Raw genomic sequence first — 16,678 nt, 5'->3', positions numbered from 1 at the left:
ATTCCCTGTGTATTCAGAAAAGAAGGAGGTAGCCAAGGAGTAGGAGGTGATGTAGAAGAGGGATAGATTCTCCCTGTTTCTGGAAGTCCCATCATTTGAGCTATTTACTTTTTGCAAATTCTACACATGTACCCCAATAATAAAAAACGAGGTGGTTCATTTCCCTCCAGTTCCTAAGGACAATGTGCCATGAGGGAAAAGAGGCAGGATGAATTCCATAATGCCCTTGGGAGAATTTCTGGTTGATAACAAAAAGACCGATAGGTGACAACAGAAAGATCCCATTACATCTTGATGTGGTAGGGCTTTGCAAGTGAGTCTCAAGGCTTTCCTGCTTTGATGCTGCCTATGTTTGGCAGAAAATGAGTGTTTCAATATAAATAACAAACACTGAGACACTACTGAGAACATTCAGCAATGCCACAATACCTTCTTTATAAATGGTACCAGATTCCAGGCTCTGGAGTTGCTCTGATACCACACCCATGCTTTGTTCTCCTGTGAAAATCAATCACCCTGAAGATCCTGTGTGTGTGTATGCATGGGTGCACATGTAGCTTTGAATACAGCAGCTTTCTTGTCCAGCCTAGCACAGTTGCCCACTCTCCTGCCCTCTGGACTCACCATTTGCATCATGAGAGTATTCTATGCCAGACACGGTGCATCTTCGGAAAACCATCTTGTTCTCAGTTAAAGTGCCCGTTTTATCTGAGAAGATATACTGTATCTGCCCTAAGTCTTCTGTGATGTTCAGAGCTCGACACTGGAGCTGCGAGTCTGTTTCTTCATCGTACAACTCCATGTCCTGGTTAATGAAGTACACTTGGCATACTTTAACAATTTCAATGGAAACATATAAGGAAATTGGGATCAAAACCTAGGAGACAAAAGGCAAATAGAAGTAAATTATTGGAATGATCAAGGAGCTGCAGTATTAGTCTAATCTATTCGAAATAACAAATTATTCAACCAGAAGTAATAGCGGCGATACTGTACCTTTAAGAGCCTAAAGAGGTTGGTTTAGAGTCAATATTGAAAGAGTATTAGAATATTGGCAAAGAGTTTAAATTAGGACAGCCTACGCTGCAACTGCAGAGCAGAAATCCACAGCGTGTCTGGAGGTGTGATAACCATGGCTTGGACAGAAGCCAGCATTTTCGGTATTGCTAAGTTGTACTTGAGAGAGGCTAGGAAAGGAAAGAGAGAAAGAAGATAAAAACATACAGTATAGTCAGAGTCCTCATAAGCAGAGCCATTTTGTGTCATGGGGGCCCTTGACCCCTGGACTTTCTGTGTGCTCCCTAACCCCACGGTCAAACAGAAAGGACAATTAGTGTTCGGTCAAAGGACAATTCCTATGATCTTGGACAATACAGAGCAAAGCGGAAAAGGTGTTGAGAAAAATATATATATTCATAGGTAATTAAGAGCAACCTCTATGAATTCTTTTTCTTCTTTAGAGTAATAGTTCTGAGCTGATGTTTGGATGTTTATGGGCTCAAAATTTCACATCCAGACTAACCAGGTTGTCCTAGTAACTTAAATTTGCTAACAGAGCCTCTGCAAATAGTACTAACTGAAAGATAAAACATAATTTGGATATTAAGAAGTGAAAATTTGCAGACTGCTGGGAGCCCTCCCCTCTCTTTAAAAGGTCTTTCTGGGCATAGATTCTCATTAGGAATTAGGAGTTATTGAGGAGGTATGTGAATAATTAATAATAATAAGAGCAATAATAATCAATTACATTGATTATTACTGTTAAATGCAATGTGATATCCTAAATTGGAACCTGGAATACAGAAAGAACATTAGTGGAAAGATTAGCTGAAATCCAAACGAAGTTGGAGTTTAGTTCACTGTTGTTTCTTGGTTTCAACAATTTATCATGGTAATGTAAGATGTTAATATTAGGGGAAACTGGACTAGGGCCTATCTCTGTACTACTCTCTGTAACTTTTTTGTAATTCTAAAGTTGTTCCAAAATAAAATTTACTCTTTAAAAAAAGTAACTGAATGGAAAAACCAACCCCCTGAAGACATACAATCTTGACAAGAAAGGGGAATTTAACTTGAAAATCACCCAAGAAAAGACCCTATAGATAAATTATGTGGAAAAGTTAAAAGCAGCATTTTAGGCAGATATATCTGTGTTCCTCCCAAATGCAGAATTATAGAAAATCTTAGCACAGTATGATGATTTCAAGTTATCTTCAGGAAAGTACTGCAATTTATTGTATTAGCACTTAGTACAGTTACCTGCAGAACTATTATCATTGTTAAAAATGAGTAAATCGCAGCTGTAACTGGAGACAAAGAGCCACCACCAGACTCAGGGACATCAAACAATGGTTTCTTCTCTTGATATTGCTGCACCCACAGTCCGTGTCCTGCAATGATGTTCAGAGAGAAACATCATTCATCCAACATAAAAATAGGAATATTGCTAGTGTAAATTAAAGAAAAACTTTAAGATGACTTTCTCAGTTTAAGCACAATTTTATGAACCTGCCTTATCATGTAAGGAAGCAAGCTCACAACAGTATCCTTGGCACCCAAGATCAAAGTGGATACTGGAAACAATTCCTTCTCATACCAGTATTTTCTCATTGATGGTGTTAAATGCCATCATTGATAATAATGCAGGGATTACACGTGTACTGCCAGATGATAATGTGTAACCTCCAGAAAAGAACTTCCCAATGTGTGTCTCACAAAACACCTGTCTCATGAGATGCTTCATGAAAAAGAAAATGGTTAGTAGGCTGTGAATATTATCCATTCTTGTCCCTTTTTTGAGATTCAAAATTCATACATTGTAGATTCTGAGAAGGTAATGGCAAATACACATTATGTAATGAACTGGGCAATGCCTGGTGCATGATGACAGCTGAGCAAGTGATGTGATAAAGGTTATTTACTGGGGCTCATCACACTCCCCATGTGAAGCTCTCCTGAGGCATCATGCTGGCTCTAGAAGCCATCAAAGGCTATAATGCACCTGCACCTGCACACAACAGCCTAACTGCCAGCCCCTTCGTAGGATCCAAATAATATTCTTGCTCTTTTTCTGGAGTTCTACAAGGAGTAATTAGTACTTCTCCTACTACTCTTATTTCATAACGAGTTTAATAGCATGCCCTCTACTATAATCATCACTGCTGGTGTGAGTAGACCATTGTTCTATCCAAGAATTTGCCAATTCAGACAATACCATGACTTTGGCAAGCCCATTCAATGGGGCATCTCAACAGGGTCTGTGCCAATGCAAACTTCACTTGAGCTAATGTTGATGAACGAGTTGTATTTTAAATTTAGAGTGATGGATGAGAAGGATGGCCATTGGCTGTCCACTTGCTTGGAAGTTGTTCAGTGGTATCAGCACCTGCTTTTGTTCATTGGTCCAGGAGACTTACCAACAGCTGAAAACAGAGACATGCAGATGAGTATGAGGACACACCAGAGGACATCACAGTTCATCTGCCTCTCAAGTTGGCTGCGCTTGTAGCGGGGCCCGTTGTTGTTCAGCAAAGCCTTGGTTTCATGTCCTGCCATGGGAGGGTTGGTGAGGGGAGTTGGAAAGTGAGTGTCCAGTGGTTATGCAATGGATTATGCTGATTGCACAAAATGAAATACAAAGCTATCATCCAATGATACTTCTGTGATAGGCTCACTAAAAAAGCAGAGTATAAAATTATGGTATAAAAACGCAAAAAGAGCAGGAAATGAAATTAATCTGAAATTGGTTATACCACAGACAAATGAATGGAAAGAAATATGCTAATATTCCAAGAAAGAACACTTTGGGTTGAGGTTTTTGGTTTTTTTTTTTCTTCTTTTGAGTAATAGGTCTTTTTGTTTGTGACTCTGAACTGACTGCAGATTTAGACCACTAAATCATAAAAGATTCTAGACCTACTTTCATCTCCAACTCTAATTAGAAAAAAACAAAAACACCACCACAGAACACGAAGATATATAAAACCATAGTAGGATCAGGAAAAGGCAGATTGAGGCATCAAAACTCAAGCATTACTGTTTCAGTCTCTAACTGAAAGAGTCACATATGGAAAGTCTAGGGCCCCAGGGAATGCATTCTGGGGGACTGTGTACCAATCTGCCAGGATACCTTAGACGAGAGCCCTCATGGAGAGACAGCCACTTTGTCTTGGAATCCCAGCACCTACTGCCTGCACAGCTAGAGCCTAGACATGAGCAAATCCTTTTTCCTTACACTTATTTGCACCCTTCGATTGTAAGGCCTGTAAACCTTAAACACACACAATCTAGCAAACATGTTGCAGAGCCTCCTTCATCAACCCTAAGTAACTATGGCTATAGGTAGGACCTCATGACCTGCCAGATGCTGCACCAGTAACCTCTCATGTGGTTCTTCAGCAGTTTTGGGAAGGCAGTGCTGTTTGTTCTCCCATTTTATGATTAAAAAACCCTGAGCTTTAGTAACGACACTTATTGACCCGTCTACATCTACATTTTCCTCTTTCCAGAGAGTGCCACACTTAAGGGAGTGGGAAGGCAAAGGCTCCTTGTCTTCCTGCTTCTTAACCCATAAACTTCTGTATTTTTTTAGTTTGCCTAGAAATCCCTGCAATTATTTCATCCACTTCAATATTAGGAATGATATTTCTACTTTTGCTTTTTTACATTTTCCTGGTTTCCTAAATTCTCCACAATGGGCATATATGCTACTTTTATCATCAGAAAAATAATTAGGGACAAAAGATCAAGAACATAGAGCACCACATGGCAAGCTAGCATGACCTTTAAACCACAGCACTCCACATGCCTACCTGCATAAATGACTATCCCGACAACGGCTTCAGTATTTCTGATGGTGCATCCTCGTAGCAAAAGATTTTCTTTATAGAGTCCAGCCTTTTTCCCGTTTTCATGTATGCTGTCAAAGAGCAGTTGGCATGAATAATTCAGCCATATACATATACCTCCTATTTCAAATAATTGTACCTTGGGAGGGCGGAGACCACAGAAGCAATAGAAGCCTGGGGCTTCCTGTGTGATGGACTGGAAAGGGAAGCAGGGAGCTCTAAGGGTGAGCAGCCTGTCTTAGTGGATCTCTAAAATGGCTGAGAAGAAGGTGGTATTTTCTGGTAACTAGACATTTAGAAGCATCTCAAAGACCGATGTTTATCTATTTGTTGGCTTTGTACATGGGTTTGTTTTTGCTACAGGGACTGTCCACAGCTATAGAGGGCAGACCATGAAACCAAAGGGCTGAATTTTGGAAGCTAGCTATGGAAGATTTTGCTAGCATGGTCTCCTGGACACCTACTGCTCATCATAGGGAACTGCCATTCTCAACTGAACCTGTGTTGTCATGAGAAATATTTGCATTATTGTGATGATAGGATGATATCAGTATCAGTAATATTTTATTTATCCCTTTGACTTATAGAAGGTCATATCATCAGAAATATTAATATATTTAATTTGAAATGTGGTAAATTCCATGAGAAAATGTAGTAAATTCTGTCTCATTGCTATTTAGATTCAGAAGTACATTCTTAGTTTAAACCCCTGGTTTTCAGTGATATTCTCCTGCCCCATTAACGATCACTCTGTACTCACCCATGCTGGCCAGGACTGCCCCACACTAGGACCACACTGGGGAGTGAGACAGACATAGTCCTGGAAGCCTCATGTGCGTTTCTCCAGTGGAGGCCCTGGAGGCTTCAGGAACCAGAGCAGGAGCCAGTCAAACCTAACCAGGCAGTGCCTCTGAGGGCCACCTTCCTGAACCCTCAATGGACAGGTACCTCCATGGTTCCCCAACAACCCCAGTCTCAGTGCTTTCTTCTGGTTCTCAGCAGCTCACCAAGGCCCTCTGAAGGTGTTTTCTTCTTACCAGCTCTAACATGGGGCCCAATGACCCTTTGATCAGAGTAGAGTTTGGAAGGAAGACCATGAGGTTTTCCTTAGAACCAGCACTTCCTGTCCACTCCAGCCCCTACAGTCTTGGTAAATCTGAACCCTGGTCACCCAGTATGTGGGGACAATGCTGTCTCATGACCTCAAACACAAACCATGTTCTTCACAACCAGGGTAATTAATATAATTTTGGTGAAGAAGAGAAGCTAAACAATAAAGTCAAGGTCAAAATGTATGCTGTGAAGAAGTATTTTCTACAAGCCAGTTATTTATTCAATAGTCATCTTCTCTTCTGCAGGGCTTATTCAATAGCAATCAGCATTATCGATAGTCCTCTTTGGCAAGTCTAGTACAGAGTTAGGTTTTGCTTTAAAATGGGATTTAAGACTGAAAACCTCATTGCCAGATGTGCTGGTGTAGAGCTATATGTACCCCAGAAAAAACATGTTCTTAAATCTAATCCATTCCTATAAGTGTGAGCCCACTGTAACTAGGACTTTTGATGAGATTACTTCAATTAAGGTATGGCCACCTCAATCAAGATGGGTCTTAATCCTATTACTGGAGTTCTTTATAAGAGGAATAAAATTCAAATAAAGAAAGCAAGTCATGAGAAGCAAGACCTGAAGGTCAACAGAACAGGTCACCATGTGTCTACAGAGGAGTCAAGGATCACTGGCAGCCAGCACCAGCATGTCCTAGTCTTTGGAAAGAAAGCATCACCTTGATGATACCTTGATTTGGACTTTCCAACCTCAAAACAATGAGCTAATAAATTCCCATTGTTTAAGTCAACCCATTGCATGGTATCTGCCTGAGCCATCAAGGAAACTAAAACACCATCTAAATGAGAGACCAGCATATAGAAGACATTACATAAAATCTCAGCTTGACAGTCTATCAGAGGGAGACAATGTACAGAGATGTGTGTCTCATATGGACATCTCTCCAGTAACAGGAAGACCAGGAGCTATTTCCCTGGGACAGCAATAATGAATGAACCATTGCAATCAAAGTCCCAGCCATGCTTACTAAGATGTTATCTTAGTTACTAAAGGTAAGCTAAGGAGAAACAAAAAATATATTTTACATTAGGCGTTCTTTAACATGACATAATAATTTAACTACTATGCTTTCTAATCAAACATTGCCAAACTGAAACTCATCACCAGCAGGTGCATCAGCCTATGAGGAGCACGGCCATGGGGACACAGGATGGGGTCACCCACCCGTGAATGAACAGTGTCTGCATACATAGATGAAAAGACATGAAGGCTATGTGTAGGGAGGAAGGCTGAAGAACCTCATCATCCATAGGCTGGGGCATCTGAGGGGTTGGATTCAGGTGTGGATGGAGCCTGGCAAGTGCCAAGTAGGCATGTGGCTTGATCCCATGCAGATGCACAAGAGAATGCACAAAGATAATGGACTTGCTGAGTAGCACTTGCACCTAAAGGAATCACCTATTCCTTGAACATTTCATCTGTGCCACTTAGAAGAACTCATCCAGTTCAAGACCATAGTCCTCTTCACTCACCAAAGCAATCTCTTCAAAAATAAATTTGTCCAAAGGTTAAACTTGATGAGAGAATAATCTTGAGACACCAAATACAGTCCACCGAAGAGTGCCATCATGACTCTTTGGAAGATGGATAAGTTCAGCTAATGAATTTCTTGCCCAGTATGCTCTTTCTCTGAGGATGCCATCTCCCTGACCACATTTCCTAATGAACCTCACACATCAGGGTCCATTTCTCTGATTCCAGAATACGAAAATGTGTGCAAGGAGCCTCACAGACTTGCTGACAAGGGCCTGTAACAGGGAGGAAAACCCATCTGTTTAAAGGCAAGCAGGCAAGTTGCAGGAATGAAGTGCATTCATGGGAGCCCTTGTCTCAACCCCAGACCCACGGGCATGGCACAGCACAAAAGTGCAGGCACCCTGGGAAGAAGTGTGAGCATCAGTGCCCCATCATACCACCCCCAAGCACACCCAAAGATCTGTGCCTCCTCCACTGTTGACCCAGTCCCGAACACCTGCAATCCGGGCTCTCCTCAATGTCTCCTCCCTCATTTGACAGCCAATCAATCAGTCCTCAACTGTTTTTTTCATCGGCTTGCTCACGCCATCTCTGTGCTTTCTCTCCTGGATCCTGCAACATACTTCTCCTGCCTCAACCCACTGACCTTAAATCCTCATGCCCATTTTTCATATAGTCCCCAAAGCAATCTTTTCAAGATGCAAATCTGAACTTTATATTCTACTGGGAACATTCTGCATGGGTTCCTTACTTGCTCTGTATTGTCTGTGGATCCATGGTCTTACCCCACTTTGCTTCTTGAACATTTACCCACTGTAGAATTTCTGCTCCAGCCTCACAGTACTGATATCCAGCCTGAACTATGCTGCTTCATGCCTGAGCCTCGTCACGCTGGCCCCTCTGCCTGGAGGCACCTCTGCCTTCTAGCCTCAGCTCAGACTTTACAGCTTTCAGGAAGACTTCCTGTTCTGAGTTCCTCATGGCCCTCTGGTTGGGAGACTTGGAAGTATTCTTTGCTTCCTTGTTTCCACATCTACACATTGCCTCCTTACATTCTTTTTTATTTTTTTGACTTTTTACTGTCGTAATATACATACAACTCAAAATCTCCCACTTCAACCAATTTCAAGTGTTAAAGCATAACTCCCTGTTTCCCTCACTCCTCGACTGCTGGTAACCTGAATTCTGCTTTTGGTCTCTGAATTTGCTTACTCTTGGTATTTCATATAAGTGAGATCCTACAATATTAGTCTTTTTGTATCTGGCTTAGTTCATTCAGCATAATGTCTTTAAGGTTCACCTATGTTGTAGCACATATCAGAACTTCATTCCTTTTAATGGCTGAAAAATATTCCTCTACACGTGTATTTTACATTTTGTTTATCCATTCATCAGTTGATGGACACTTGGGTTGCTTCCATCTTTTGGCAACTGTGAATAATGCTGCTATGAACACTGATGTATGGCTCCTTATCTCTTATTCCATTTTGCATCCTGTCATGATTTGAAACTGTATGTACCCCAGGAAGCCATGTTCCTAAATCTAATCTATTCCTGTGGTTGTGAACCCCTTGTATGCAGGACCTTCTGATGTAGTTATTTCAGTCAAGCTATGCTCCAAGTCAATTAGGATGAGTCTTGATCCTCTTACTAGAGTCCTTTATAAATGAAATGAAATTCAGACACAAAGAGAAAGCCACAGAAGCAAGAAACTGAAATCAATGAAACCAGGAAGAGAACAGAGAGGCCATTTTTCTTAGGCTCTGGTAAGGACTGAATTGTGTCCCCAGGAAGACATGTTCAAGTCCGAAACTCCAATCCTGTGTCGGTGATCTTATTTGGACATAGGAAATATGACATGATTAGTTGAAATAAGCTCAAACTGGATTAGGGTAGACCCTAAACTAATATGATTCTTCCTTATAAGAAGGGAAGAGGAGACACAGACACAGAGGAGAAGACCACATGACCTCGGAGGCAGAGCATGAAATGATGCAGCTGCAAGCTAAGGGATGACAAGGATTGTTGACACCCACCAGAAGCTAAGAGGAAAGGATGTATTCTCCCAGTTAGGCTTCAGAGTGAGCATGGCCCTCACCACCTTGATTTTATACTTCTAGGTTCCAGAACTGTGAGGCAATACATTTTTGTTGTTTTAAGCTACCTAGTTTGTAAGAATTTGTTATGGCAGTTTTAGGAGACCAAGAGAAACTCTCTGTGGAATCTTGATATACTGTAACCCTCCTTCCTAAACATCTCTGCTGTATGTTCCTCACAGGACAGTGTTTGTAACTCCCGACACATCCAAGGACACCTGTTTTTGACTGTTGAGATTACCTGACTTCTGGGTCTTCATTCTTTTTCTCCATTAGATATAACCTCTTCACTGATTTCTAACATGACCTTTGGACAGAGGATCTTCAAATCACTATCTATAGCTCCTACTCTCCTCTGAAATTTGGATCCATATATTTTGGCTACCAACTGGGTAGCCTCACCTGATGCATTGGCCAGATTCTCAAATTCAGGAGCCCTTAAAAGCACACATCTCCCTTCTTCCTCCCTCAGCTTCTCCCAAGGAATACGCTGAAGACAAGCCACATTCTCAGCCACCTCCTCAACAGTTCACCCTCAACTGGGAACATCCACATTCTTGCCTACAACTCTTTTCTGGCCTTCCTCACTCCCTGCTTTACGTGATTACCTTTTAAAGTTACCAAAACCAACAATAATAACTGTGGCCAACATTTTTTAAGCAACTACCATTCTAAATGCTTTATGTGTTTCACCAATTAGACCTTGAAATATTTATATACATAGGGTACTAAATATATACCCCTACTAAACGAAGGTTGCTTCTTAAGGGTAGAGCTGGAAGCTACTGACTTATGAGTCAATCTCTTTGGTATCCATTCAATTCTAAATCAGGCCATGAATGTTTCAACAGTTGGAGATTTTTAGCTTGCACAACAGTCTCAGCACATGAACCCTGCATCTTTCAGGGGGCAATAAGGGAGATACCATAGGAGAGAAGAAGAAAAACCATGCCTTGGAGTATGTTCTCTAGAGAAGGATGCTGGTTTAGTTTCCTAGGAGCCCCAAAGCAAATACCATGAAATGGGTTGGATTAAACAATGGGAATTTATTCACTCATGGTTTGAAGTTGGGAAAGTATCCAAATCAAGGTATCATCAAAGTGAAGCTTTCTTCCTGAAGAATGGCAAGGTATATGGCAGCATCTGTAGGTCTTTCCCTTCTCTTCCAGGTTTTGTTGATTCCAACCTCTAGCTTCCATGACTTTTTCTTTCATGTCTGAATTCATTCCAGTTATAAAGGACACTAGTAATAGCATTAAGCCCCACCCTGACTGAGGTCACAGCCGAATTGAAGTAGTCTCATCAAAAGGTCCTACTTACGATGGGCTCACACCCACAGGAATTGATAAGAACTAAGGATATGTTTGTCTGGAGTACATACAGTTCCAAACCACCACAGATGCCTACGTTGTTTTTTTGGTACAGTCAGCACCATGAAAATTACCCCATGATCAAGTATATACAGAGGAACACCTTCCTAGAAGTTGCCTTGGCCTCACTTCAAAATAGTTATTTCAGGTCAAGATGTCTTTGGAAACCCAGCATCTGTTCATTTAGTTAGCTTGGCCCCATGAATTCTATATAGGGCAGAGAATGGTATCATTTGAATACATTCCTGAGGGCATCAGGAAAAGGAGGCCCAGAGAAGACCGCCTGGAGGTTGAGACCTGGAAACCCAGAACAGATCAGTTAGTGGAGTATTCTGCCCTCTCAAAATTTTATGGGTCATATTTTAATGTCTCCCTTATGATTTTTTATTCCTTGAATTGGGTTCTTTAAGGGGCGATATAACATTTTCTACATTCTGTGTGTGTGCATGTGTGTGTGTGTGTTGTGTGCATATGTGTATCAAAGGACAGCACAGGCAAGTGGATACACAATACTCACATGCAACCGCGAAACCTAGTCAGGTCATTATTTGGCTTCTCACACTCGATAACGCTGGTGAACGTCAAAGGATTGAATTCGGAGACCTAAAATAATAGCATGCATACATTAGAGAAGTCTGGGCTCAGACAGTTTCGCTTTGAAAGGTACTTAATGCTTGCCTCGCAGAGAAGTTTCTTGGAAGAAGGCCCACTAATCTTTATGGAAATCTAGTTCCACACATGGGTACTGAACAAACACTTTATTTTTACGAATAATTAATAATTTATTGTTGGTAACAATTAGTAGAAAAGCACTGGCAAGAAAGTTGGCTGATAGGTTCGTGGCTCTAATGTAAAATAAGAAGCTGTGAGACAATAGTAAAGCAAGCTACTGATAATGGACAGGAATGGATGAACTTTCTGAGACAGAGCAGCACCTTCCAATTCCTTACACAGATTTAGAGAAGTGAATTCCATCTGGGAAATAGGAACTTACAATAAAATCCCATTTCCCTAATGTACATGCAAAGTTCGTCACAGAAACTGGTAGAAAACGCTTAAATAACCAATGTGTAAGTCAATAATTTATTATTCTGTTTGTTTAAAAAATGGCAGCTCATTTTTACCATTGACAGATATAACCGCAGTTTGGTATATATTAGGAGCTTGGGAGTAGGGGAGAGAGGGTAAATGGGAAGAGAGAAAAGGAGGGAGGAGGAAAAGACAGGGAATAAGCCTCTGTTATAAGTAACTATAATTAATGGATTTTTAAAGTCAACTGTCTTTTATCTGGCCCATCGTTCTCTTTTCTCTATCAAGCATTACAACATAGTCAAAAATGGAAATGTTGCTGCTAACACAATATATCATCACCAAAAAAGTATAAGCAGTTAAAAATCAGAAATGGCATAAACTTTGCTGACATCATGTCAGATAATTATTACTATACTACAAAAATGCATTTCCCTGCACAAAACACAGTCACAAAGTAGATAGCAGTAGCTCAATTAAATAACCAAAACTAAAATATTATTTTAAAAGGCTCTTCTTGAAGTCTTAATAGTAATGAGTCTCTTTCTCCTTGGCCTGAAATGGCCTCATGCTCTATTTTCAGAGTAAGACTATTCTTCAAGGAGTCCTCTGTTTATGTAAAGCGTGGGTTATCATGAAACCAGTTTATTGGCTTTTCCAGGGCAGACATTTGCGTTTACAGAGTCCTGGATGGTCATGAAGGAAGAGCATTCCAGAGCACACAAGATTATTTTTGGCAGACAAGGAGGGCAGCCTTAAAATACTCCATCTCTGTTTATTATTTTTCCTCTCTAAGAAAATGTAATGTACATGGTTTAGAAACAGTAGAACATTCTGTCTTTGGGACGTGAGAACTGCATTTGTGGTGTTATATAGCAATAATCGTGTGACTTAGGGACTGTGCAAGTCCAAAACACAAGTCACCTAGCTTCATCTGGAATTCGGGAGGATTTGCACGACAAATTTTAGAGAACATCTTTGAGTTGCTTATTGTAAAAGAGATCACATCTGGAGCACACCCTTTGGATGAGGAAAACTCTATGTTGATTGCTTCTAACTGAATTAGTGTATAATAACACCCCCTCTCCCCAGGAAATATGTTTCTTTATTCCTCTATCCATCTGCTTCATTCTAAACCAGCTTCCAGCTCAGACCCTCATTATCTGTTGGCCAAACTTTTGTCAACCCTACCAACTGGAACATGACCCCGGTCCATTCTTCAGTTCTAACCATTCCAACTTCATTTAAAACACACACTTCATTTAAAACACACACACACAGATAAGCAAACACAGGACTGTGAAGAAACTGATTAATTATCCAATAGAACAAAGCTGAGGAATCTGAGATAAGTCAGTACAACTACAAAAAACCTCACACATTAAGTAACTACGGAGAATAGTACTATATTGCATCATCATCATCATCCTCATCAAGAGACTTCCTTTTTGATAGCTTGATAAATGCCAGGCATTGTGCCAAGTGGTCTACTACTATTTTATGACACTGCAAAGAGGTAGGTTTTTGCATTTCATCCAATTTAGTGTGATTAAGGAATGCGCCCAAGGTCACAGTGACCTTGGTTTGACTGACAAAGCCTCCTGGGCTCTCTGTTCACTGTGTGGCAACAGCAGACTCAGTAACTGATGCTCATGGAGATGAACTTGTATTCAGAAGAAAACTATATAATATATTTAATAAACCAGATAGTGTATAATAGGTTCTAAAGAAATTTCCAAAACAACACCCCAAACTTAAACATTTTAAAGTTACCACATTTTCAAAGATATGCCTCGATTAAATGTCCCTGCTTTATAGGTGATACCCCTTTCCCATTCCCAGAAATGCCTGTGGGTGTGGAGTTAGCACAGTTCACCCAAAAATGGAGTAAAACATCAGGAGCCGTAGATTTTAATTCTTAGATTTTCTAATTCATAAACATGAAACTTCAGAAAATGAGAAGAGCGGGCATTTGGACTGGAAACTCTGAGGCCTCTCTAGCTTTAGAAATCAGCACTTTCCTAGGATTCAGACATGGTTTTAATTTCCTCTGACGCTTATGACCAGATTTCCCTTGGGAGGCCCAGCAGTGGGAAAGAGACCTAAGGGAATGGGCTGCCAGCTCTCCAGGCAAAGCCACTAGACCTCTGTAGCCATGCCCAGCATGCTGAGCATCTCAGACTAAGCACTGCTCTTGACACTGAAGGTCTTATTTAAATATTGTGCTTTTTCAAATAAGTGCCTTACTGGCAATACAATGCTTGTAAGTTCCTTTAGTTACCCTCCAAATATTTCTTGAGCCTCTTTTGGATGGAGTGATTTGACCTTATTAGGTGGAAAGGAAGAGGAAGGATCATAACAAGGTGGAAATTCCTCAGGACCTGCCCTTGAACTTGCATTTCTGCTAGAGTCTGCATTGGATGGAAGCCTTGCAAGCAGTCACCAAGCTGGAGGCACTCTCTCCCTCCAAATATCCCATGGACACCCCCTACCCTGCAGGACACTTTTTGTGGGACTCAGCAACTCTACTTGCAATACAGAGTCCTAGATGGTCATTTGGGCACATGTCCATTGGACTGTTCGGGGGAGGCATGGTGCCTAGTTCAGCAAGTGCTCAGATCATCAGTTAAATGAATGACTGATTCATAGGAAACATTTTTAATGAATGATACACAGAAAAGATTTGGTTGTACAAAGTACATTTCAGATTGGTGTTGAACTGAATTACAAATAAGTATTTATTAAAAGTAAAAGTGGGTTTCCTCCATCTTAAAACACAAGCAGTGATATCTGAAAGGACATTTATAGTCCATTAAATCTAATACGATTATTTCTTATGCATAAAAGGAGTGCAGCTTTAATCCCATAGAGCACATTAAGGCACTGGCACATGAACTGCCAGTAGGAACACCACCTGGTTCCCCACATGGGCATGACAGAGAGATGCTGACTACCCTGGACTCTGAAGACAGCAAGGTCACACGGAGGAGCCTGGTGAACAGTGCCAATACTGCCCAGCAGCCCCCACCAGTTGGGTAGGGCCACCATCTGCACCAGTGATAAGGTACACAGACACATGGATCCTTCTGTCTTGTGCATGGGAATCTGTCCTGAAATGTCCTGGAAATGCTTGTCACAAAGAATGCAAAATCCTCCCTCCTTTCTTCTAGCTTCAAGGACCCTGCTCTTGAAGGCTTTCATGTGGATGAAGGCAATGCTTCCAACTGGTCTACCTGACCATGTATTCTCATTGCCTTCCACAGGTCTTCCGTTGGACACCAAGTGGCTGTGATGACACAAAAGCCAATCTGATTGTCAGGTATTCTGCTTTAATGATGTCTTGGTGACTTCCGGTTCTATAGGGATGAAATCCCCATCCCGATGTAGCAGGAAGACTGTCCAAGATCATGAAACTGTGCAAGGCCACCAAGCTCTTGGGTGCAGTTCCTGAAGCAACTGTTCTGCTGCAAAGGGTTCCCCTACACAGCCACACCTCTCTGAATGGATTTCCTTTGCCCTCCTAGCCAATGTCCCTTTGCATTTTAGGATGTGGTGTCTAGTATCATCCTTTCTGGAAAAATTTTCCTGACAGCTCCATACTCAGGTAGGTAGGCAGGAGCTGCTTCTCTGAACTTGTACAGGATCCATGCAGGTGTCAAACTATGTGTCTTCCTCTCAGTCCAATTGGAGCTGGTTCCCACGTCTCCTTCACCATACCATGTGCTCCCTTAGGATAAGAACCTGGTACACAAATAGCCAAGGGGTGATGGATGCCTCTTCTGAAAGAATTTACTGACTCACAAGTTTCTGAATCATCCCAGAACTCCAGGCTGGGTTCCTATGGACCTAGATCCTCCAAAAAGGCTACTCATGCATCCCTGAGGAAGCCTCCTGGGAAACTTGACATCCTTCCATGGCTTTCACAGGAACTGATCAAGGGGTTTCTGGTGTGCTGTCTTGTTTTTCTAATTGCAAATGTTCCTGTCAGAAGTACAAGTATTAGTGAGAGATCAAGTGGCCCTCTCTTTGTTTGAAAGTAGAAAGCCAGCTTTTTTCACCCCATAAATCTGACTTGAAAATGCATCCTTTCATCCTTTGTTCCCTGCCTTCTTGTTACTTCACAGACAAAAGCTTCAAAGCTTTAGTTTAGGTGGCAAAATTCAAAGTCTCCAAGTGCTGGTTTTGAGCCTGAATTTCCAAAATCAAAAGCCTCTCTTTTCCTTTTGGCCACAAGCAATTCATGTTGCCTTAGGGAGCGGCAATTGTCAGCAGAGCACTACTTTTTCTCTCATCAAATGTTTTTAAGTACATCTAAGGTCTGGCAATGCATTAGGATAGAGAGCAACACAAGTTGTTTTATAGAAGAATGACTTCAAAACCTAAGTGAGGGCTGTTCTTTAAAACAGTCTCCACAAAAAAATCTGTACTTATACCAACACAACAGCGCTACAGGAAAATGTCTAGTGCAACTCTCCTGAGTTCATTTGCACTACCAGTTCACAAGTTGGCCTGTGTGCGTCATAGCCAGGAGCCCCTCCCTCTTCCATTAATACAGGTGAGGGGATGGCATGAACAAAAATAGGAGGTGTCTTAGTTTTTACTCCTGTAAAAAATACCACATGGTGGGTTGGCTTAAAGAAGAAGAATTTGGAGGCTTGAAGTCCAAAATCAAGAAGTCAGCAAAGCCATGCTTTCTCACAGAGTGGGAGCATTCTGGGATAGCAGTCTTCCAGCA

At 41.3% G+C, this 16,678-nt stretch overlaps 1 protein-coding gene across 1 annotated transcript in view; it reads right to left on the bottom strand.

Annotated features, from left to right (window-relative positions):
• The window catches only part of ATP10A (ATPase phospholipid transporting 10A (putative)), a 180,314-nt gene that overhangs the window by 41,666 nt on the left and 121,970 nt on the right, over positions 1-16,678 (bottom strand). Inside the window, exons 4-8 of the mRNA XM_077123982.1 lie at positions 11,432-11,517; positions 4,812-4,918; positions 3,417-3,548; positions 2,260-2,390; positions 625-877 (exon numbers count right to left, since the gene is read on the bottom strand). Coding sequence (XP_076980097.1) covers positions 625-877; positions 2,260-2,390; positions 3,417-3,548; positions 4,812-4,918; positions 11,432-11,517 — 709 coding nt within the window. The remainder of the gene's footprint in view (positions 1-624; positions 878-2,259; positions 2,391-3,416; positions 3,549-4,811; positions 4,919-11,431; positions 11,518-16,678) is intronic.

This window comes from Tamandua tetradactyla, chromosome 12, assembly GCF_023851605.1.
Source record: "Tamandua tetradactyla isolate mTamTet1 chromosome 12, mTamTet1.pri, whole genome shotgun sequence".
Lineage (NCBI taxonomy): Eukaryota > Metazoa > Chordata > Mammalia > Pilosa > Myrmecophagidae > Tamandua > Tamandua tetradactyla.
This window is presented reverse-complemented; position numbering and strand designations above follow the sequence as displayed.